At 42.5% G+C, this 22,233-nt stretch overlaps 1 protein-coding gene and 1 long non-coding RNA gene across 2 annotated transcripts in view; one reads left to right on the forward strand and one right to left on the reverse strand.

Annotated features, from left to right (window-relative positions):
* CFAP58 (cilia and flagella associated protein 58) overlaps nt 1-19,869 on the forward strand; it is a 111,685-nt gene extending 91,816 nt beyond the window's left edge. Inside the window, exons 16-18 of the mRNA XM_034663243.1 lie at nt 12,672-12,791; nt 15,349-15,482; nt 19,196-19,869. Of these exons, the coding sequence (XP_034519134.1) occupies nt 12,672-12,791; nt 15,349-15,482; nt 19,196-19,307 (366 nt within the window). The 3' untranslated portion in view covers nt 19,308-19,869. The remainder of the gene's footprint in view (nt 1-12,671; nt 12,792-15,348; nt 15,483-19,195) is intronic.
* Nucleotides 11,045-13,899, reverse strand: LOC117802745. Its single transcript, XR_004626256.1, has 3 exons — nt 13,794-13,899; nt 12,645-12,764; nt 11,045-11,075 (listed from the first exon to the last, which is right to left on the reverse strand). It is a non-coding gene; the product is annotated as an uncharacterized LOC117802745 (long non-coding RNA).
* Nucleotides 19,870-22,233: the final 2,364 nt, after the last annotated feature.

Here is a 22,233-nt window from a genome sequence, read left to right on the forward strand (position 1 = left end):
TCATGTTGCCAGTAAAGTCTTTGTACGTGTTGTGATTTTCTGCTCTGTATCACTCTTGGGGCCTTTTTACCTTTATAGAACCCCCCTTAACATCTCCTGTAGGGCTGGTTTCGTGGTTACGAAATTGGTTAATGATTGACGATTCTGGAAGGTTTTTATTTCTCAATCAATTCTGAATGACAGCCTTGCTGGATAAAGGATCCTTGGCTGCATGTTTTCTCTGAAAGAACTTTAAAAATGCCCCCCCCAACCCTTTCTCTCATTCCAGGTCTGTGTAGACAGGTCTGACGTAATCCTGATACCTTTGCCTTGGTACGTGAGAAATTTCTTTGCCCTGGCCGCTTTCAATACTGTATCCTTGGATCTAATATTTGCGAATTGCACTATGACATGCCGTGGCGTAGGTTTGTCCTGGTTGAGCTTGGATGGGGTCCTCTCTGCCTCTTGGACACGAATGCTTGTTTCCCTTGCTAGATTAGGGAAGTTTTCAGCTACAATTTGTTCAAATATCTCTTCTAGACCTCTGTTTTTCTCCACCCCTTCAGGGATGCCGATGATTCTGACATTGGANTCGCTAGATTAGATTAGGGAAATTTTCAGCTACAATTTGTTCAAATATATCTTCTAGACCTCTGTTTTTCTCCACCCCCTTGGGGATGCCGATGATTCTGACATTGGATCATTTCATTGAGTCAGTTATCTCCCGTAACCTACATTTGTGGGCATGTGTTTTTTTAAGTCCAGCTTCTATTTTCGTTTTTTCTTCTACTAACCCATCCTCCAATTCGCTAATGCGTTCCTCTGCCTCGGTGACCCTGGCTGTCAGAGCCTCTAGTTTTGACTGCATTTGGCTCATAGAATTTTAAATTTTTAATTCGCTCTCATTTCCACCCTTAGAGATTCTATATTTTCATTGACATTTTCGTTAATACTTTTCTCAAGTCTACACATCATCTTGACCACTGTTACTCTGAATTCCATTTCTGATAATTTGGTTACATCCATATCCATTAGTTCTGTGGCAGAGGCCACAGACTCATTGTCTTTTCTTTGCTGGAAGGGACCTCTCCTTCTCGTCATTCTGATGAGGAGAGGTTGCAGGGTTGTCCGGAGCCCAAATTATTGACCAGGACCCAGGCCGTGCACCCTTGTTTTATGGGGATCTTAGGGATGTGGGCTTCTTCTTTAAAGATTTTATTTATTTATGTGGCAGAGAGCCAACCAGCAAGAGAGGGAACACAAGCAGGGGAGTAGGAGAGGAAGAAGCAGGCTCCCAGCGGAGGAGCCCGATGAGGGACTCCTTTCTGGAATGCCGGGATCACGCCCTAAGCCGAAGACAGGCGCTTAATGACTGCGCCACCCAGGCACCCCGGGATGTGGGCTTCTTGATTTTTCAGCCTGCCTTCTGGGTGAGGGGCCTGCCGCGCCGATACTCAGGGAACCCTGTTTGGGTAGAGTCTCCGTGTCCCCTGCGAGTGGGGATGGGGATGGGCATGCTGTGAGCCAGTATTTCCAGGCTTTTGTTCTCTGGCGGCTTTCCCTGGTGGTCTGCTGTGCCTCTTCTGAGAGTCAGAGCAGCAGTGGCCGAATCTCAGCCTCTGTCACAGAACAGAGGGATTGCGGCCCGTTCTCCACTGATGTTCTGGCCACTTTAACTCTGTTACTGTTGGTGCTGCTCAACCCTGCAGCGTCCCGGGCTGTGCGCCCCACACCAGCATCCCAGCCCTCACTTCCAGGGCCGGCGCATCTCTGTTCTTTGTGTTTCTAACGCCGCCAGCCNTCTGGCCACTTTAACTCTGTTACTGTTGGTGCTGCTCAACCCTACAGCGTCCCGGGCTGTGCGCCCCACACCGGCATCCCAGCCCTCACTTCCAGGGCCGGCGCATCTCTGTTCTTTGTGTTTCTAACGCCGCCAGCCGCCCCTGCGCACTCCCGGAGCTCCCGGTCTCAGTCTGGATCCAGTGAGCACACGGGAGCTCCGTGAGAAGTCTGGTGGCGCGCGCTCCCCGCTCACGGTCCCAGTCTGTTTTCTCGCAGGTGCTGGTCCCCGAGTCCCGCCGCTCCCCCGTGCAGGTGGCTACCGCTTCCCAGTGCCCTAACGTGGCGGCTGCCTCCCTCTTCCGTTTATCTTCCGATATCTGTGTGCGGTTTCACGGCTCCCTGCTTCGTACCTCAATACTCAGCACTGGAGATGTTCATTTGTAGAGATCCAGACGTATCTTCCTGCATCTTAGGCTGATTCCATGGATGTTCAGGCCTGGTCTGGTACCTATCCAGCTCGACTCAGGGGACCGGCTGAAAAAGGGGTCCCCTACTCCTCCGCCATCTTAACTCCCTCCCCCAGAGTCATTTCTGACTCCCCCATCCACCTGCTGGTCAGTTGCTGAGGTCAGTTCCTGAGTAAAGTAAATTGCATCTCCCCATGCTCTTGCATCTGTTTCTAACCTTACATGGTTTGTCCCCCAGCCACTCTTCTGATGTAGGTCATGACTTCTATTATCTTAGACCAGTGTTCTCCAATGTAGAGCACCTAAGACAATCTACTGAGTGTTGAAAGAAAATATCGGAACTTCTACATATATGCACATTTTAATCTCAGTCTTTAAAATGTTCTATTTTACATGTGTCTTATAAATTATTAGAGTAGTACATGTATATAATATACCATAATATATTAATGTTATTAACATATTATTCACCAAGAAACCCTCCATGGTTTCCTCCTGCCTATTGTGTTGAAAGCAAACTCATCTGTCTATTGTTCAAGACACATATAGTCGTCTTTTCTAGTCTAGTAAGATAGTCACTTGCAACTGTCCTTGCATATACTGCAGGCTTACTGGATGCTTTTATGCTCTCACCTCCTTACATTTATACTTTTGTTTATATTCTTCCATTCTTTCTCTTTCCACTTACTATAGGAAGCAGTGTGAATAATGCTTAAGGACAAGGATGGAGAGATATACACACATGCATATATATATATATATATATATATATATACACATATTTGTACATATCTATCTATATCTGAATCTATGTATATATATACACATATAGGTATAATATATGTTTATCCCAATGTTTGAAATGTTCTATTTTATATAGGTTCATATCTTGGTTCTGCCACTTTCTTGTTGTTTTATTTAGGTAAGTCACTGACACTTCCAAGCCTCAACTCTCTCATCTGGAATATAGGGATAATAACAATCAATTCTCAGGTTTGTTGCAATGATTTATTGAAATGCCACATTTGAGGGGCGCCTGGGTGGCTCAGTCAGTTAAGTGTCTGCCTTCGGCTCAGGTCATGATCCCGGGGTCCTGAGATTGAGCCCCATGTCAGGCTCCCTGCTCAGTAGGGAGTCTGCTTATCCCTCTCCCTCTGTTCATCCCTCCCACTAGTGCTCTCTCTTTCCTTTCTCTCTCTCAAATAAATAAATAAAATCTTTAAAAAAAAGGAAATGCCACATTTGAGCTGAGCACCAGACCTGACACATCCATAGTATCTGTTCTGTAGATAGAGCTGCTGGAACAGCTTCTATTATTCTTTTCCAGTATTTTTTGTCCAGTTCTCCCAAATTCTGAGATTATGCAAAAAGTGAATATTTCATAACATAAATATATTCACTAAAGAGCTTGCCATTTATATGACTGTTACCTATACTCAGACATCCCTACCAGCATCGTGTGACTAACTCCTGCCCATCTTGATATCATTGGTCTCTCTTTCTCAGTAGGATTGTCCAGTGTTATTATCAGCCAACAAGACATGCAAATACAATGCAAAGCAATTGTAAGCTTTGCAAAAGTTTCCAGATCACTTGAAGTCAATGCAAGTGATATTAGAAAAATTCTAGAATCCTATCAAAGGCAACGGCAAAGCAGCATCTGGCAGGAAGAGAGAAAATCAAACAATTATAAGTGTAGGTACCTCAAAACAGAATGTTTTAGATATCAAAGGATTAAGAGGGGATTTGGGAGAAATTAATGAAGGCTTTGAATATTTCCGCTAACGGAAGTCTTTTAAAAATAATTGGCCCGAGTACTTAACTAAGATACAAAAAGCATTAACCATAAAAGAAATTATGGATAAATCTTACTACATTATCATTAAGAAAGTCTGCTCCTCAAAAGAAGTTGTAAAGAAAGCAAGGCACAAACTTTATATGTCTTTATCCAGAATATATAAAGAATTATAAATCAGTAAGAAAAAGACAACGGTAGAAAATAGGAAAGCAATGTGTGTGAAACAGGCATTTCTCGGAAGAGGAACGCAAATGATGAAGACGCTTGAAAAAAATGCTTAACCTTATTTTATAAGAAGGGAAATAAAATGTATGACCGCATTGAGATATTGTTTGACTACTTCTAGAGGGACAGAAGTTATGATGTCTGTATTAGTTATTACTGCTTTGCTTTAAATTACCACCCATTTGGCAGTTTAATACACATTATTTCATAATTTCAGCAGATAGGACTCTCCACATGGCTTAGTTGTGTCCTCTGCTTAGGGATGCCTGGTGCCACTGAGCAATAGCAAAGATGCAGACCAGTAGGAATTTTTAGAGAGCACTTTGGAAAGTCATTTTACATTCTCCTACAAAGTTGAACATTTATGTTCCTTAAGGTTCAGTCATCCCACTCCTAGGTCTACATGCTGGGAAGACTTGTAATTGGGGACTAGGGAACATGCAGGGGAATGTTCATGGCAACATTGTTGATAAAAACAAAACCCTGGAAACAATCCAAATGCCCACTGACAGGAGAATGCGTAAATTGTGGAATTTTCACCCAACAGAATATCAGATAAAATACAGAATACAGAAGCACACAACGACATCAATAAATCTTTTACCAATTATGTTGAGTAAAACAAGCAAGTCAAAGAAACTAAGTGTGCTGGGATGTATTTTTATAAAGCTCAAAGCAAAGCAAAATTGAATAATAGATGTATGATAAAACTCTATGGAAAACTCTGGGGAATGACAACAGGGTTCGGATGGTGCTTACCTTGGCTGATGGTGGCAGGTGTGTAGGCATGGGGATGGGATGGAGAAGGGAATGCACGGATGCTGTTAGGTATTGATGATGTTCTATTTCGTAAGTTGGGTGATGGATTCATCATGAGCATTCATTTTCTTATGATGCTTTATAGTTATATATGCTATATATTCTTTTGTATGGCTGTTACATAATAAAAAATTTAAAAACTGTCGTACTGCTGAAGTCAGATATATGAAAGAAGTAAAATTGCACCATAATATTGTTAGCTATGTAAAAAAAAAAACCCTGGGGCGCCTGGGTGGCACAGTCGGTTAAGCGTCTGACTCTGGGTTCTGGCTCAGGTCGTGATCTCAGGGTTGTGAGATCGAGCCCTGTATTGGCTCCGTGCTCAGCGCAGAGCCTGCTTAGGATTCTCTTTTTCTCTCACTCTGCCCTTTTCCCCCCACCCCTCAAATAAATAAATAAATAAATAAATCTTTAAAAATCCCACTAATTTTTTTAAGTTTATTTATTTAAGTAACCTCTACACCCAGTGTGGGGCTTGAAATCATGACTCTGAGATCAAGAGTTGGGTGCTCTTCCAAACGAGACAGCCAGGTGCCCCCCAATCCCAATAATTTTAATTCATCCTAATTGTACTTTATTACAATTAAAATGCAAATTTTAAAATTATAAGACAAAATACTAAAAAATTAAAGAAACTCCTAAAATGAATTTTAGATCCATTTTTCAAGGAAAAAAATCTCAAACTTTTTCTGTACTATTTATTAGGAAAATTGATCCTATTCTCAGTGGATCGACTTCAAGTGGCTTTATCTATTCAATCTGTCCTTTGGCAGTGAGGGTCTTCTCTAATTCATGAATACAAGTATTATCGCTATGACTACTATCTCCACTGAGACCCATCTGAAATCTCCCCCTCTCCGCAGTCCACCAAATGAATATCATCTCTACTTCTGAACCTACCCACTACACAGCACTCCTAGCACCTCTCTGGGGACCTGGCAAGACTTGGTCTTATTTTATGACTTAGTTATTTGTTTTTCTTCTGCCGGAAAGTGAGCTCCTTGAAGTCTGAACCTTATCTATCTTTGTATGAAACTAGCACAATCATATGCATCGTGCTGGCACTGAGTAAGACCTCAGTGGACTTGAATTTTTCTAGACCTGTTTCATTAGAGGTTTTAAGAAAAGCCAACACCATCCTGACTTAATATGTGCAAATTCTTCACATACGTGAAGTTGTGAGGTAAGGTGCAAGGATAAAACCAGCCAGCAGTCTCGGTAATGAAGTTCAGGTCGATCTAGGCAATTATAGACCCTGTCCAGGATTTCGCAAACATATATTTGCATTTGAGAACAAAACCCGTTGCAAAGAGATCTCTCAAGAAAGTTTGTGCTGTTTCTATCAGAGCGTACCAGAAGCATTTTTCCTATTATTACAAAAATGGTGAAGGCTAGTGCGTGCAGATTTCTCCTATGCTTCATAAAACACTTAATCGTCTATATCCAGAGCCAAGAACCGCTGTGTAACCAAGCAGTTTCCTGCTCATGAGGAACTCAGCTGTGTAATTCTGTTTCATCCCCAAATCCTGCATCTCCCAGCCTCTCCAGGGGGCTTTACCACTTCATGACATCATAAACAAGATAGGTCCAGAGTTCAGGTTAGCTGACATTTTTGTTATAAAGCTAATAAACAAGAAAACCCCAAGGTATCAGCCATTATTTTCCCTTTCCTAAAGCTAGATAGAAATGTAATATGTTTACAGAGTTTCTAATTTATTTTCCTACTAACGAAAAGAAGCATTTCTAGATAAATTAGGCAGTGCTCTGGAGTTGCCTTCATATAAAGAGGGAAGCAGTTTTACTTAAAATTTTAAATTTGGCTTTAGTCCTTTGTTAAGGATTATGGCTGGGGGTGGGAAGGTGGAAAACAAACTAAAACCAAACAAATTGGCAAAAATGTAATGCTTTTTTTTTAGCTGTAGAAAAGAGTTCTGTGTGCAATTAGAGCTCTTGTGTTTAAGGAGGCTGTTTAAAAAGTCCACACATTCTTTAGTTTCAGAGTTAAGCTTGCATTTTCATGTGTCCGTATGCACACGCCCCTACAAGCAGAGATTCAGAGCCAATTAATGTGAAGACTTTTGACAGTCTTATGAGTTAAAAAAGGCATTTGAAACCACTTGCACTATCAGAAACCACTATAAACCTTTTACTAAGAGATCAAAGTTTTATATCAAGTGTTTTCATGAGTATATCAAGTGTTTTCATGAGTTATACAAAACACGCATGATGAAAAAGTTTCACTCAAATGTGTATGATTTATAGGACCAACTGGCTCATTAGGGTGAATTATATAAGCTCAGCTAACTGGGAGTTGTGACCCAGTGATCTAATTAAAGTGAAAGTTCTCAACATAAATATATCTCACCTCTGTTGATGTGTATTACTAAAATATGATGGGCATAGTTTGCTGACAATATAATTGCAAGCCACAAAATTACCGAGCATCTACAATGAGTAGAACACAATAGCAGGTATGAAGGACACATAGAAAGATCCGTCATAGTTCTGACCTTAAAGGCTCATAATACAACTGGAAAGAATGGATTCATAAGGATTAAATACCGAAGTAATGTAAATGGTATCTTGACATTTTGGAAAAAAGATTTTCTGTGTATTCTGTGCAGTTGGCTCTCCCAGAAGGAGTGATTGGGGGATTTTTGTTTTTTTTTAAACCAACTTCCTCTTGAACCCACTGGGTGAGCTGGAGTGAAGACAAGGTGCTGTCTCTTTCTTTGGAGTACATGGTATCCAAGCATCTCAGTGAGTGGCTTTCGCCCTGGTGGGTATAGATAAGCATGTGATTTTGGATGAGGAGCCAAGCTGCCTGATTCACAGGAATTAGCCAGTTCACCGGGTGAGTGATTATTTGCAACGCTCGCCCAAGCAAATTGATGAATCCAGGGTGAACAGAATCAATGCACTGGCATTTGCCAAGCACGGATTCAGATGAAAGCAGAATACATTAGTTCCTCTTAGTTAGTTATTGCCTCAAGTGGGCGAGCTGAGGAAGAGGAGGTGTTAAGGTGCACGTGGAATGTGAACTACCTTCTGTTTGCAGTTGAGGATGCAGAGCAAAAGACAGGGAATATAAACAGACGGTGAATATAAAATTGTAGCTCGACGGGGAAAGGAGTTCTGTGAAGAACTCCATTTCTTCCTCCGATTTGCACCCAGAATAGCACTGACTCCTATTTGCATAGACTGCTCAGAATGTAGACTTTTAATTTATTGTCAGATAAAATACAAACACCTGAAGTCTGAGTGACTTCGCGTCTGGAGTTTCCAAGCTGGGGTTACAGACTGTCACCGTGTAATGACAGCATTATTTGAAGCTAATACTGTAATTAATTTCTTACCACTCTACTCAGCCGATGTTAATAATGAGCCGTGCTGTTATCCAGCATAACTTGGCAGAGACTCTTGCAACAAAAGAATCCATAACCATGTCCGACAGTCTGTCCAACTGAGAGGATGGGCTGTCTAGCAAGGGAGCATCATTTCGAGGATGGACATAATATGTTTTATGCTTGCAAGTCGTGTTCCGCCAGGGCGAGAGCTAGTCTCCTGACGGTAAGAGTCTAGCTTTTTTCCAGTATAGCTGGTCACAAAATAATTTAGAGAGTGAGGCATGCTACGAAGTAATATTGATGCGCATTATGGACAAACTCTGAATAAATAAAGAAATGCCAACCCGAAGATGCAATCTTTTGTTGGTGGGGAAATAATAAACTATTTATGATTTTCTTATGATGTTTCATTGACATATGGTGCTTCTAACCCAGTGACAAATTAATTAATTTGGTTTAAAAAGAAATGAGTGCAGCTTAACGAAGAAGGACAGGATATGTATTACAAGGCAGCTGGTTCTGCCACTGCTGGCTTATGGAGACAATATCCATCGGACAGCCTAATGAGTCTCTCTGTTGCATAAGATAGATTCTCTTTATAATAGAATTGCACACTTTGTCTCTAAATGGGGTTATTATACACACCATTGCACAATGTTTGAAGAGCTTGGTTGGCCCTTGTAGAGGGTTAGGAGAGAAATAAATTGGAAAACAATCGTACTTAAGACCTTCAATCCATCAAACACTCCATATTTATCTAAATTACCAGAACGCTCTCCCAAAATACAAATCTGTATGATACACACAGCTAGAATGTTAATGCTGACCGGCCTTCACTTTGGTTTTATCAGTTAGGTTTTCTCTTGTAAACACAGACCAAAATTCATACACACTGAAGCCTGGTAATGCGTTTCAGCCACTACCCCCCACTCCTTTTCCCTCTGCTCTTCCCATTTCCACTGTCTTGGTCCCTGAAGTTTCATTTGGTATTCTCTCCACCCACCATGAACACACATGCATCACTTGGCATGGGTGATTTAACTCTTAGAACTTTTCGACTTTGAAAACTGTAACAGTTTTAATGGTAATTCACTCAGCTTCTTCACTTTTCTCCACACTTGTGGGTCCTCACTGTTCAGTCACTCAGTTATTCTTTAGAATAAATCCATTTTGATTCCTTTTACAGCCTTGGAAAAAAACCAGGAAGTGGAGGTGGGGGAAGATGGGCTAAATGGCGGCCTCATTCACTGTATGTGAAAAGCACATGTCCTGTTAGAGGGCGTGGGTGGAGCCCATTTAGCTGGCCTAGGTCGGGAGAGCGTGGAGCTGAGTCATACTCTTACCTCTGGGTGCTCTTCCCTGGCTGCCAACCCAATTTCACCTTCTGGCTCCATTCTCTACCGATAGTATCGTGTAGCCTTTAGCAATTATGTAGCGCAATTTCCTCCAAATTCTTTCAGGGTTATAAAATGTCTTCAAGCCCCAGAGGAGGCGTTGCATGGGAAAATGATTCTTTCCTCTACCACGACTGGATTTTTGACTTGTCACACTTTGGACTTTGGGACACACCGTTATTGTTGTTGACCTTGGGATTCTCACTTATAAGGTGAGATAGCAATATTTGCTTCTTCCAGCCTCTCTCCTCTGCGTCTCTTTCCTCCCTGCCAAGAGCAGTTGAAAAGTGTTCCACCTGGGAAACATTCGAAGGCTCTTGGAGTAAGACGATCTTTTCAGCTTAAGACGTTATTATATCCCAAACCAGATTGCTTTCTCCTCGTCTTCGTGGAGTTCTTTACTTTTCAAGTCTACCTGTATTCTGGTAGAGAGGAAGGGGAGCTGAAAGAAATGGACAAAACAGTTTCATGGGCTTCTCCACATATTTATTACCCTCTCCAAATTGAATCTTGAAGCCTTGTCAGAAGTGTTATTTCTCCAACAGAGCAGGCATTAAGTGGCTATAGAAAATAAACTCACCTCCTGACATCTTTCCCATTGCTTGCTACATCCATTTACTGGGAAGATTATATGTAAAGTGTGATGGGAGGTGTCGTACAACAAAGGAAAATCACCACTTTGTAATTCTATTTGTTCAGTTTTCTTCTTCTGCACGGGCTTTTGGATTTCCTTGTCGTTTCTGGAATTATTTCTTAAATGTTGAATATTGTTTTTTTGATACATGTTTCTCTAGAATCTTATTCCATCCAACTAATTCTTAAGTTACATACATTCTTTTAAAAGTGGAGTTGTGTTATTTGTGATAAAATTTCTATAATTTGGCCAGGGGGAAGAAAAATCTAAAACAAATGGTAACAATGAGTAGTTAATGAATTTTCTTCTACTGATTTTTTTAAAAAAATGATTCTCATGTTCTCTGTCAAAAACAGATTATTTGATGACAATGCTAAGAATACTTAGCTCCAGGTAAAAATTAGTTTCCATTTGCTTGGATGTGTCATTTACTGAGAGGGCTTTTACTTATATTTTTTTCTTTAACATAATTACCTTAAGGAAATAAATATGCACAGAGACAAGTGAATAGACACACTAGTCTTTATCAATGTTTGTTCAAATTATTGCAGTTTAGAGAAATGGGAATCCAGAACTGAGATGCCTAAGAAATAAATCTTCCCTTGTATGTAGTTTCCGTAGTTCAAGAATCTGAAAACACATTACAAGCAATTAAACTTTAGGGTACAAATGGGAATCCTATATTGTTTGTTGGTTAAGTTTAATTATGAAATTATGATTTGCTGTGGGTTCCTAGCAAGCCCTTTCTTTTAGTTCTACAAATGTGCATACCCTAGTTTTCTCGGCTTTTTACCTATTTTCTCCAACTACTTCCAGATCTCTGTTCTTCCCATACCATATTTCTTAAAAGACTCGCTTTCTTTACTTCCTACTTCTGATTTGTTTTCCAGCCTTTGTGACTTTTGCTCCCCCAATGTTACTGCAAACTCTCCAAGGTCAGTGGTGTCATCCTAATAGGCCTCTCCCAAGGCCATTTTCAGTCCCCCTTCTGTTTCTTTTCTTAGACCATATGATATCACTGACCATTCAAATCATGTTTCCCTTTTTAAACCCTGCCATTTCCTGGTTGGGAGACATTCAGTTACTCTCCCTTGTTCCTTTTCTCTCGGTCTTTCTTCTTTGCTTCCTCCTGATATGCTGGCTCTCCCAAAGATCTCGTTGCTCTGGCCCACCCCAAAAGCCATCCCTGGGTGATGGAGCCACTCTCATGGCTCTAGCCATGAGCCACCTCCAGTTCCAACTTGCTCTTTAGTTCGAACTCTGGGATCCCATTTTCAACTCCTCTTCTCAATATCCCACGACACCTGAAGCTCAACATATCCAGACCCCACTGATGATCAGAAGAGAATGTTGGAACTCTTCCTCCCCCCCTCCCAACACCCCTTCTTTGCTAGCCTCCCTGCCTCCATTACCATCACCCTTCAGCCCCCAAGGTGTCCATATTAGAAGCCTTGAAGTCTTCTTGGTCCTGCTCCTTCCTTCCTCACATGTCTGATCTTCCACTAAATCCCACTGATTCTATCTCAGGAATGTCTTCACATCTACCTCCTTTCCATCTTAGTTGCCTTAGGTCCATCCATTTTCATCCTTTGCTTACCCTGGTCCCCTGAGCAGTCTCCTCACTCTGTTCTCTGCCCTCCCGCTGGAGCTATTCCTCTGAAGACAAATCCAGGCACGGCTCATCCTTTCCTCCCAAACCACACAGCCTAGAGCCTACCTATGAGCCCAGCCTCTTCGCTCCCCTTCTCCCTCCTTTGGCCCAGGGCACCTACTGAAACTAGACTTACTTCTCCCCTTTCTTGACTCTGAACCTTTGCCTAAAAACCTTTCCTTTCTCTGCTTAGGGAAAAGTACTCATTCTTCAAGCAACAATTCAAAGGACATTTTTGTGAAACCTCCCCCACTCCCTACTTTTACTGGCCACAACACTTGTCCAAATCTTCCATCTCTGCCCTTGTCTCTCAGTCATGTGATCATAAGTTTAGATAGAGAGAGACTTTCCCTTCCTCACGTGTCATATTATTTGTATCCAAATGCTGGGCCCATCCTAAGCCCTTGACCAGGGTTGTTTGGACGTACTCTTGATAGAATCTACGGTGAATGTGATCAGTGTAGCATTCCGAAGTATCTTAGGACGGCCCCAGGTCCTCCCGAGCTTGCTGGTAAAGGCACTTTCCCTGTCTTGACGGGGCTGTTTACCTCCCTTGTGGTTTTGCTCTCCACCAGGAAAAGGAGAAACTGTATGTGGAGCTGAAGCACATCCTGGCCCGGCAGCCTGGTCCCGAGGCTGCGGAGCAGCTGCAAATCTACCGCCACACGCTGCGGGAGAAGACCAAGCAGCTGAAAGTAAGTGGGAGCCCCCGCCTTTGCCTGGCCACACCCGAGAGGCCTAGACAAGCCCACCGTCTTGGTTCAAGGAGCTGGTCTCCCAAATGCCACACGCCACAGAGGTTGGCTTTTTTAGAACCCCCGTCCCAGGAAGAGCAGGGCACATCTCAGAGCTAGCCCCCTGCATCTAGACCGATAGACCCTCCGGTTCTCCGGTTCTCCGGTTCTCCGTTTGCTCAAAGAGGGAGGGAGGTGAGCAAGTACGGAGAGAGTTGGAGAGAGGATGACGGCACCAGAATGGAAATTTGGGGGATGGGCGTACAGGGATGATCTCAAGATAAGTGAGAGGACTTGGATGGGGGGAAGAACAGAGGGAAGGTTTTTTTTTTAAAGGGGAGTTTCTTTTTTTTTTTTTTTAAGATTTTATTTATTTATTTGACAGAGAGAGACACAGCCAGTGAGAGAGGGAACACAAGCAAGGGGAGTGGGAGAGGAAGAAGCAGGCTCTCAGCGGAAGAGCCTGATGTGGGGCTCGATCCCATAATGCCAGGATCACGCCCTGAGCCGAAGGCAGACGCTTAACGACTGAGCCACCCAGGTGCCCCAGAGGGAAGGTTTTAACACCGTCATCCCCCAGAGCAGACCGCTGAGCCAAAGCGGGCCTTTGCTATTCTAGTCCAGCTGCAGTACATGTGTGGAAAGCACAGGCTAGTCCCCACTCCCCAGGGTCGGCCCTCGTGACCATCTCTCAAATCAGTCACTATGGAAGGAAAGTAAAATTGCTTTAGAATTCCGCGAGCATAAATTCCCTTCTAAGTGACTTCAGAACCTCAGCTGGGGAGATGGAACATTTTATTATGACACGTGCCTTTTAAAAGTTTTCTCAAAAACTGTGTGTTCCCATTATATCTAGAGCTTTACCTCCTGAGCAAGGGCTTAGATATTCTTGGCATGTCAGCGAAGTCTTACACACATGCGTGCACGGAAGGTAGCACACGCTGGCTGAATTCTGGCACTGACCTGCGCAACGAGGGTCGTAATCGTCGCCTTTCTGCCTGGGGTGATAGAGCTGCCACGCTCATATAGTTGTCATCTTCTCACAAACAGGACATTGTGAAATCACAGCCTTCTACTGTAAAAAGGCAGATGAAACAGAAGTGTAATTAGAATGTGAATTTTCAACTTACCACTCACAGTGTTTATTTCATATGAGTATCCTGAGATGTATTTCAAATTTTGCATGAGGCATAATCTTTTGATGATTTTCATCCTTTTAAACAATCGTATATTCCAAACAAAATAAAAGCTCATTGTCTCAGGAGTGGGTATAGATTAGAAAAGCACATGTCTGTCTCACACTGTCAGCCACCGTCAGCGCTGGATGGCCTTATATGGCTCACAGGCGCTTTTTGGTATTTTAACCCTTTAACTCAGGAAGTTGAGAATTTTGCTCTGCTGAAATGTGACCCCTGGTGGAAGAGGTCCAGAGGTGGTGGTCCTCAGCCTGTCTGCCAGTTTGTCCTCATTATCTGGGCTCTTTTAGGAAATGCTGTAGTGATTGTTTGGAAACAGAGCCTTTGTTCCTAATTGCTTAGCTATTAAGGCGGGGTTCCTCCCAACATGAAAGTCCTGTTCTTTAGCTCTTGATAGCATAGTCGAATCGTTTTCATAGGGATTAAGGGAAAATGTTCAGAAGCAGATGAATACTCAGAAGACAAAGACCCCCCTTTTGTGCAAATTTTCAAAATAGTGAAAAAGAGGAGAAACAAATCTGTCTGCTGCATGCCCCTTAGAATGGTAACCTTCCTTCCTTCCCTTTGGTTTCTGTGGGGTGCACTTCTAGCTTGGGCATGCTTTACACACTCTGTTCAGATGAGTAATTCCCACTCTTCTTGCTCAGCTGAGACCAGTAGCATCTATGGGATACCGGAGTGGAAGAGGCAGGTGATCAGGGTTCCTATCACACATGCTTTAGACTCTCAGCTCCCTGCTTCTCAGAGCTTAAGTGCTGTGGTGCTGGGAGGAAGGAAGAAGCTGTGAAGAGTCCCAAGGATCACAATGAGGAGGTGATAGGCATTTAGCAGAATAGCAACCTAGGAAAACACATTAATTGAATGCCTACTTAGTGGTCATGGTGTGGTGGCAGGATGATTCCAGAATAATTTTTACCCTAATCCTCCAATGAATCACTCTCCCTAGTGATGACTCCCCTGAATGCTCTTTAAAAAGGCTTTAAATGCAATTTGATACTGTGTGTCTGGGAGTTTTTCTGTCTTTGCTCACAATATATCTGAAACACATCACACCATACATGTGTGAGCATACTTGAATGTGGCCTGAGAGTTCTTCTAAGCAGAGGTTTTACTACATTTGTCACTGGATTAGGAGTCTTCAGACCCGAGTCAGATTTTTACCTAGACGCAGACCTTGAGAACTGGCAGAACTGAACGGATTAGCTGTTAAACTTGGGGCACGGTTTTGTATCGTGCATGGCAGTAGACTAGAAAAAATTTCCAGGAAAGGATATTGTCTTATTGTGTCTCTTCTGCTAATGTTGTTTTATTTGTCATGTTAGGTTTTGTCTGCGGAGTTGAATATGTATGAATCACAGAGCCAAGAATATAAATATGAGATCGAGAAACTTACCAATGAACTGATGAACTTAAAGAAGAAATACCTAGCTCAGAAACGTAAAGAATACATTCAGAAGTAAGAATTAGTCAAATGTTCTTCTAATTTTATTGTGCCTATTACCTGCTGATAGGAAAATAATTGGCAGACAGTCACAGAGTCATGGAATCCATGGGGGTAAACTAAGGCACAGGGTGAACAAATGACATTCTACAGGTCCCCACTGGTTTGTGTCAGAGCAAGATGCATGTCTCATCTGATACTAAGGCCTCTCCTTAGGACCCTAACAGGGATCCATTAATATCTGCTCATCGGTGGACCTCCCACGGAGCAGAGGAAACATAGTGTGATTTCCCCCTCCCCCACTTTTGTCATGGTTCTCGTGATAATCATGCCATAACAATGTTTGCAAATGAGGTTCACAATCAGGCTTGTCTGAACAAAAAGCACATTCGCGTTTACAAACACAAGTAATTTCGCTAAGGGGTGGAAGCTTGGTAAAGCTGTTCCTTCCAAGAATGCAGCTGTGCCACTGTGATGACGAGTAGCTCTCGGATCATTTTTACCTACGTTTTAGATAATCTGTCTCTGAACCATCTTTATGTCTAGTAACTGACTTCAGTACCTGCTGGGGGCGTAACGTGAGCTCTTATTCTTCCAGGAGAGGATGGTGCCATCTCAGGTTAACATTTTGGGTCTCAGGATGCCTACATGTGGAATGAGAAATGTGTCTTCACTTGGTTATCATCATTTGGCTAATGCTGGGGTGAGACAGTGGGCCCGAGTGACTCAGTGGCTTTGAACCTTGGCTTGGCTTGTCGCATTACCCAGCTCACCCAGTTAATTCCGTAGTGGCTCACACTGTGGGTTTAAGTCAGATTGGGTATTTCATCCACGTGGGCATTGCAGGGACATGGCGGAAAGCGGGGTATCTGCCTGTGATTCATCAGTGGCAAACAACTATGTGAAGTAACTGGATGCAAATTGATTTGCCAGGAAAAATTTACCCTCCTTGTAAATCAGAATATTCCCTCGTTCCACATTCACATGCCAGCTTCTTGGTAGAATAAAATCCTGCTAAAAATTAGAGCTAATTTTGGTAGTCTGTCTTGATGTATGGGTCTGGCAACTACCTGATTCAGAGTCACGGGTGGGATTGGTTAAACATGCAGGTTCCCAGGCCCCATTTCCAGACGTTTGGGGTTCTGTGGGCTCTGGGTGAATTTGCAGTTCAGTCACTCCTCAGGTGATTTCCACGCACGCTGAAACTGGAGAAGCACTGATCTGAATGGCGTGAAGCAGTGCGTGTCGGGTGGAAACACTGGGTTTTTTTCAGGACACGAGGGTCGTGCTGTTGGCTGGTTCCAATGTGAGGCATGCATCCAGTTTGATGACCTTCGAGCATTTTGATCACACTCTCTTATCAGTAAAGCACTTTTGAACTGTAGCCCCCCCCATATATATGCATGCATATTAAATATACATTTGTTTTGACTTTTAAAATGAAATTTTGATTTTAGAATAGTTTTCTACCTCCAATGTATTTTAACTTGTCTAAATTGCATGCAAAATACTATTGTCACTTTGTCAGTAAGTGGTAAGCTGAGATTTTTTTTTTTATTTTTGAAAGACAAAATATGAATAGAATCTTAAATACCGTCTTTGCACTTCCCAGTGGGTCCTCTTACTCATCCTGTAGAGTACATGCAACCATTTTGGGGACCAGCAGTCTAGTTTACACAGTTACAACCAGCCAGCTTAGCTAAGCAGTTAATTAACTCTCTAGAGCTGACTAACTTCCCCACCTTGGCCCTGGAGCTTGGCCTGTTGACCTTACTGATCCCCTTCTGCACACACTCCCCACAGTTTCCTTGACACAGAGCGCCTGTGGAGCCAACAGAAATGCCCCTCTGTCGGCTCAGCCCCTCCCAGTGGGGCACCCACTAAAACGGAAATGCCCCCAGCCGTAGGCCCCTCATGGATATTTAAATTAAAAGGAATTACAGTTAAATTAAAAAGTCAGCTCCTTAGGTGCACTAGTCACATCTCAACTGCTTAGTAGCCGTATGGAGGCTCTAGATAGACAGCTTTGCCATCATCTTGGAAAGTTCTGTTGGGTAGCACGGCCCTAGAATCCTTGCTTTAACTGTTCTCTTCCTGCTCTAAAATACTCATTACTTGTAGCCACTCTGACCTGGTTGGGGTGTCATTGGCAGTTCCATTTCGGTGGGGATCCATACACTGGAGGTAGACAGAGAGGGGCTTCACAGGAAAAGAGCAAAAGGATTAAGGTGCTGAAGGAAAGTATGCTGAAGCAAGAACAAGGGTGCGGAGAGGGTGTGGACTGGAAGGGAGGAGGCTGAAGGGGCCCAATGTGATGGTCTACGAATATATTACAAAGGCGACGTAAAGGAGACATCATTCCTCTCAGTCACCGTAGACCAAGCCAGCAGCGGTAAGCTGGAGTTCCTTCAGAGAGGGAAAGTTATGTTACTGAAGGCAAGAGAGGGATGGGGGAGGGGGGTGCCTGCATCCACCAGCCATCAAGTATGCCGGTGGCAAAGTACTCGGAAAAACCCTCTTTACTGGATCCACTGAAGGCTAAAGCTTCTGCCCTGCTTATGGAGGATGATTTTTTCTTTTTAAATAATAATGAAATCAATCCTGCTAAGAGACTGCTGGATTGATTAACCAAATCTCTACAGGTTCTTTCCAAATGGAATAATTTAGAATAATCTCTGTGGATGTTTTCCCTACACTTGCCTTTATAAAATAGCAACTTATGCCATTTTTGCCTTTATGCATTCTTTCACTTTTCTCAAACACCCTTTTCATCGTGTTTCCATGCTGACCTGCACCCTCCCCCACCTGCCTCTGACTTCCCTGCCCCGGACCCCCAGGCTGGTCTCGAGTTTGCAGAACTAGTCAGATTCCTTCCCCACAGGTGGAATTCTCTCCCCTAAGGTAAATCACTTCTAGTTGCCAAGTCTAATGGGTTTGGCCTTAGTTGTTAGCTTAATTTTTACTTTTAAAAAGGGATTTCACAGATGTCTTCTGTAAGACCCCTAAATACACTATAAGGAATTTGTGTAAATTTAAGCTACCTCTGCAGGAGACCTGAATGTGTATGTGTGCAAATGTGTGAATGTGTGAATGTGTGTATGTGAATGTGTGTGTATATATGAGTGTATTTAAAGGAGATATGTTGTAGATTTTCCTTTATCTGTTGCCGAAGGAGCTATCTTATTTATCTTTCTCAGATTTTCTTGTATCTTAAACTATTTCTAATAACAACTGCTACTTGTCTAAAGTTACAGAAAAATTTGTATTTTATAAATATCCAAGTTTGATGAAGATACCTTGTGTGTGGTAAATATTTATAAGTTTCCACGGAAACTTTGGAATATAAATGTTGATAAATGATGAATTAGTCATTAAAACTGAGCCAAGAGAAAGATTCTTCTGACTGATCTTTTTAGTTAAACAAATGTTTTATGAAACAGGAAGATGATTACAAGTCGAAGTCTCAAGTCCGTAGTGATTGAGTTATAATGAGGTCTTATGTTCACATTTAGATCAACATTAGGATGGCACCTTTAATTGTGTCTTTCCCTAATTCTATGTGTTATCAGTGGACACCTAATTAGATTTGAACAGCCACCTTGTCTGAGACTGGAAGCTTTAATCACAGCAGTTTTCAGGGGCTAACTCACCCTAGGAACTTAGAGAACACCAAACTTAGAAGAGGAAAAAGATGTTAAGGAAGTTAACTTTCACTTCCTGTCTTACAGAAATAAGGACAGAGTATCCATGGATAACACCTTCTCAATGGCCAAGCCAACTGGCCCTCATTTTACTGGGGGTGGATTTCCCCTCAACAGGCCATCCAAAGTGAAGTCCTAACCTGAAACTCCTGGCTGGGTGCATTGGAACAGCTCCTGAAATTCGCTTTGAAGCATTTTGGAGGAATCTTTTTCAAATCCCTTGGATCCCAAATATTTAGAGAAATCAGTGCTCAAATTCCAGGATGAAAAGAAATGCAAAACTATCATCGTCATGTATATCTAAGAGTGATGACATTCTACTTGGTCCTCACGGATGTTAACAGATTGTAATTAGATCATTCAATTAGGCTGACACGTTGCATAAAGCAAATTTTTTGTTACTACCATGTTGATTGATTTGAAATGCACCACATACCTAGACACTCTGTAGAGATGGAATTTTGGATCTGAATTTCTCTATTATAAACATCAGTGTATAGGTTTTACATTTAAAAAATATTTTTGAAATGCAGTGCGTTTCTTATTAATAAGAATCTATTTTAATTATTCCTCATTAACAAGTCATTGCATGAGGTGAGAAAAAACAGACAAACTCATGTATTTAAAACGTGTTTTGAGAATGATTTCAATGTGGAATTTCTTTTCAGGCCTGGGGTATGAAAATCTATTCCAAAGAGACATACTAATAAATACTTCATCATAAAAAAATAAAAAAGAACCTTTGTAGAGATTTTGATCTTTGCTTTGGTAGAATATGTAATTAAAGTTTAGAACTACTTTGAGAAATATTTAACATAAAGATCTGATTGAGAGGAACCAAGACTTTAAAATGAGGGGTTTGGTCTGGCGTCCTCTGTGGGCTTGCGTTTCTTAGACCGCCCACTTGTAGAACGGAGTTATGTGGGACAAGGATCTGTTTGGCTTTCAGGCTTCAGGCTGACATTTAGAGTCATTGAATCCACTGTATTGTTTTTCTGTTGAAGCCGCAGTTATGGGGACTTCAGTTCAAAGTTTCCTCAGTAAGAGAGTTCGTTCAGGAATATTATGTATGGACACTCTGGTCATCTCTCTCACAAGAATTTGACCTCTGCGATTTTTTTAAATTATAGAGGAGTAAGCAGCTCAAGGATAGGACAATATAAGTGGATCATTCCATTTGTGCTGTGGGACCAAGGTTCCCACAGCAAGGAGCAGGAGACTTAATGACCCCAAGGTGCTTGTTCAGATTATACAGAGAGGTGGGATTTTAGAGGGATCGTCTGCATGTTCTGCTGTCCTCAGTTCACCCCCAGAAGCAGATACAAGACAATGATGGCCGTGAAGTGATTTATTACGAAGTGACCCCAAGAAACCCACTAATAGTGGGGAAGTAGGTCAGGGAAGGGAAGGAAATCAAGCTAGGGTGTGATTTCAAGCCAAGTTCCATGGTGGAGACTTTGGCTACATTTTGCAGTGGGCTCTGGAGACCATGTTATCACAGCTCCGAGCTGTTCCTGTCAGGGGTGAGGAAGCCCAAGTGTTTGTAAGCCCCATGCTGGCTGTCGTTGGTCAAGGACTGCTCTGCAGGTGTCCTTCTGCCTGCAGGCAAAGCAGGGTGTGGCAGCCTGGGGGCAGCAGAGAGACAGAAATGGCATTTGCTGACTGTCGCAGTGAAAATGCTAAGGGCTGGGGGAAGTGGGTTAGGCAGTGCCACTCTCTGTTGCTTTTCTCACATGGTCCCAGGAGGAGAAGGACAGATGGGAATCACCCCGCACTGTAGCTGGTGACCCTGTGCTGAGGTGTGGTCATTAACTCTTCGTATACTGTCTAGGAGGGTGGAGGATAGGTATGCACCCTAGAGAACTGGCCAACAGCACCTAAACCCTAAAGAATCACAGTGGGACAATTTCCATTTTTGAAACTCACTGGTGATATCTTACCTCAGGGACATATTTTGTTTAGACAAATGACTTTTGCAGGTAAGGTAAAGCAAGGCAAAGTTATTATACATGTACAACACTGGAGATTTTCCAGTCCATTCAGGGACATTTTGGAGGCTATCTATGGCCAACTTCCTTCTGAGTCCTTGGGGGGCTTTATAAGAGGTTCACTTCTCTAGGGAAAAGGGGTCTATGATTCTTGACCTATCCCAGCATGGTAAAGACTTTGGAGGCAGATGCTGGGTTCAAGTTCTGACATATTGTAACAATGAGTTGTTTTGAGGATTAAATGAATTAATGCAGAGGCAAGATTAGAACGGTATCAGGCACATAGTGACTGTTTAATAAATATCTTCCATTTTTATTACATAGAGATAACTTACATTTTGAAATTAGAGAATAAACAATGTTTATGACACTACAATGTTGGGATGAAATTGGATTTGGGAGGGTGATTTATAGTTGAATATCTTGCAGAAATGCTACTTTGGGTACCTCACGAAAAAGTCCGTGTATTTATTTTGTAACTCTGATCTGGGGACAGATCCTTCACCTTCAGAAATCAGAGCTTCCAGAGGGAAAGACCCTGGTGGTCTCCGGCCGCCATCTTCTTGTTTTTCCTCCATGGGATGGAGAAGGGCGCTCAGCCTCTGTGGATGACAGAGGTCCCATGAGCCAAGATGGCGCAGGCTCCCGGAGATGACGGGCGCTCAGGATGGCTCACTATGCTTATGTTCAAACGTAGGAGGAGTAAATTAAGGCTTGAAAAGATGGAAGATACTGCTGCTGCTTCTCATTTACTGCACACGCTGACAGCCCAGGGTATTATAAGCAATAACGATTTAGGTGCAGGTGTTACCAGCACAGACACAGTACAAAAATGAGTTGTTAAAAATACTGAGATTTGCAAATCATTAACGATAACTGTGAACTCACAGTGGGCTGAGGCGCTTTTAAGATCACAAATCTGAGCTGCATTGTAAAGCAACATTAGGAAATCGTACAGTAGCATCATTTTACCCTGGGGTTTTCAGAGTTTCAGAAAGAAGTCATGTTGCTAAAACAGCCATTGACTCTCCACTGGGCTGATGGGGGAGCTGGGATGGTTTCTCTGTGGATGGAGAG

The sequence above is a fragment of the Ailuropoda melanoleuca genome, chromosome 6 (assembly GCF_002007445.2).
Source record: "Ailuropoda melanoleuca isolate Jingjing chromosome 6, ASM200744v2, whole genome shotgun sequence".
In the NCBI taxonomy this organism is placed as follows: Eukaryota; Metazoa; Chordata; class Mammalia; order Carnivora; family Ursidae; genus Ailuropoda; species Ailuropoda melanoleuca.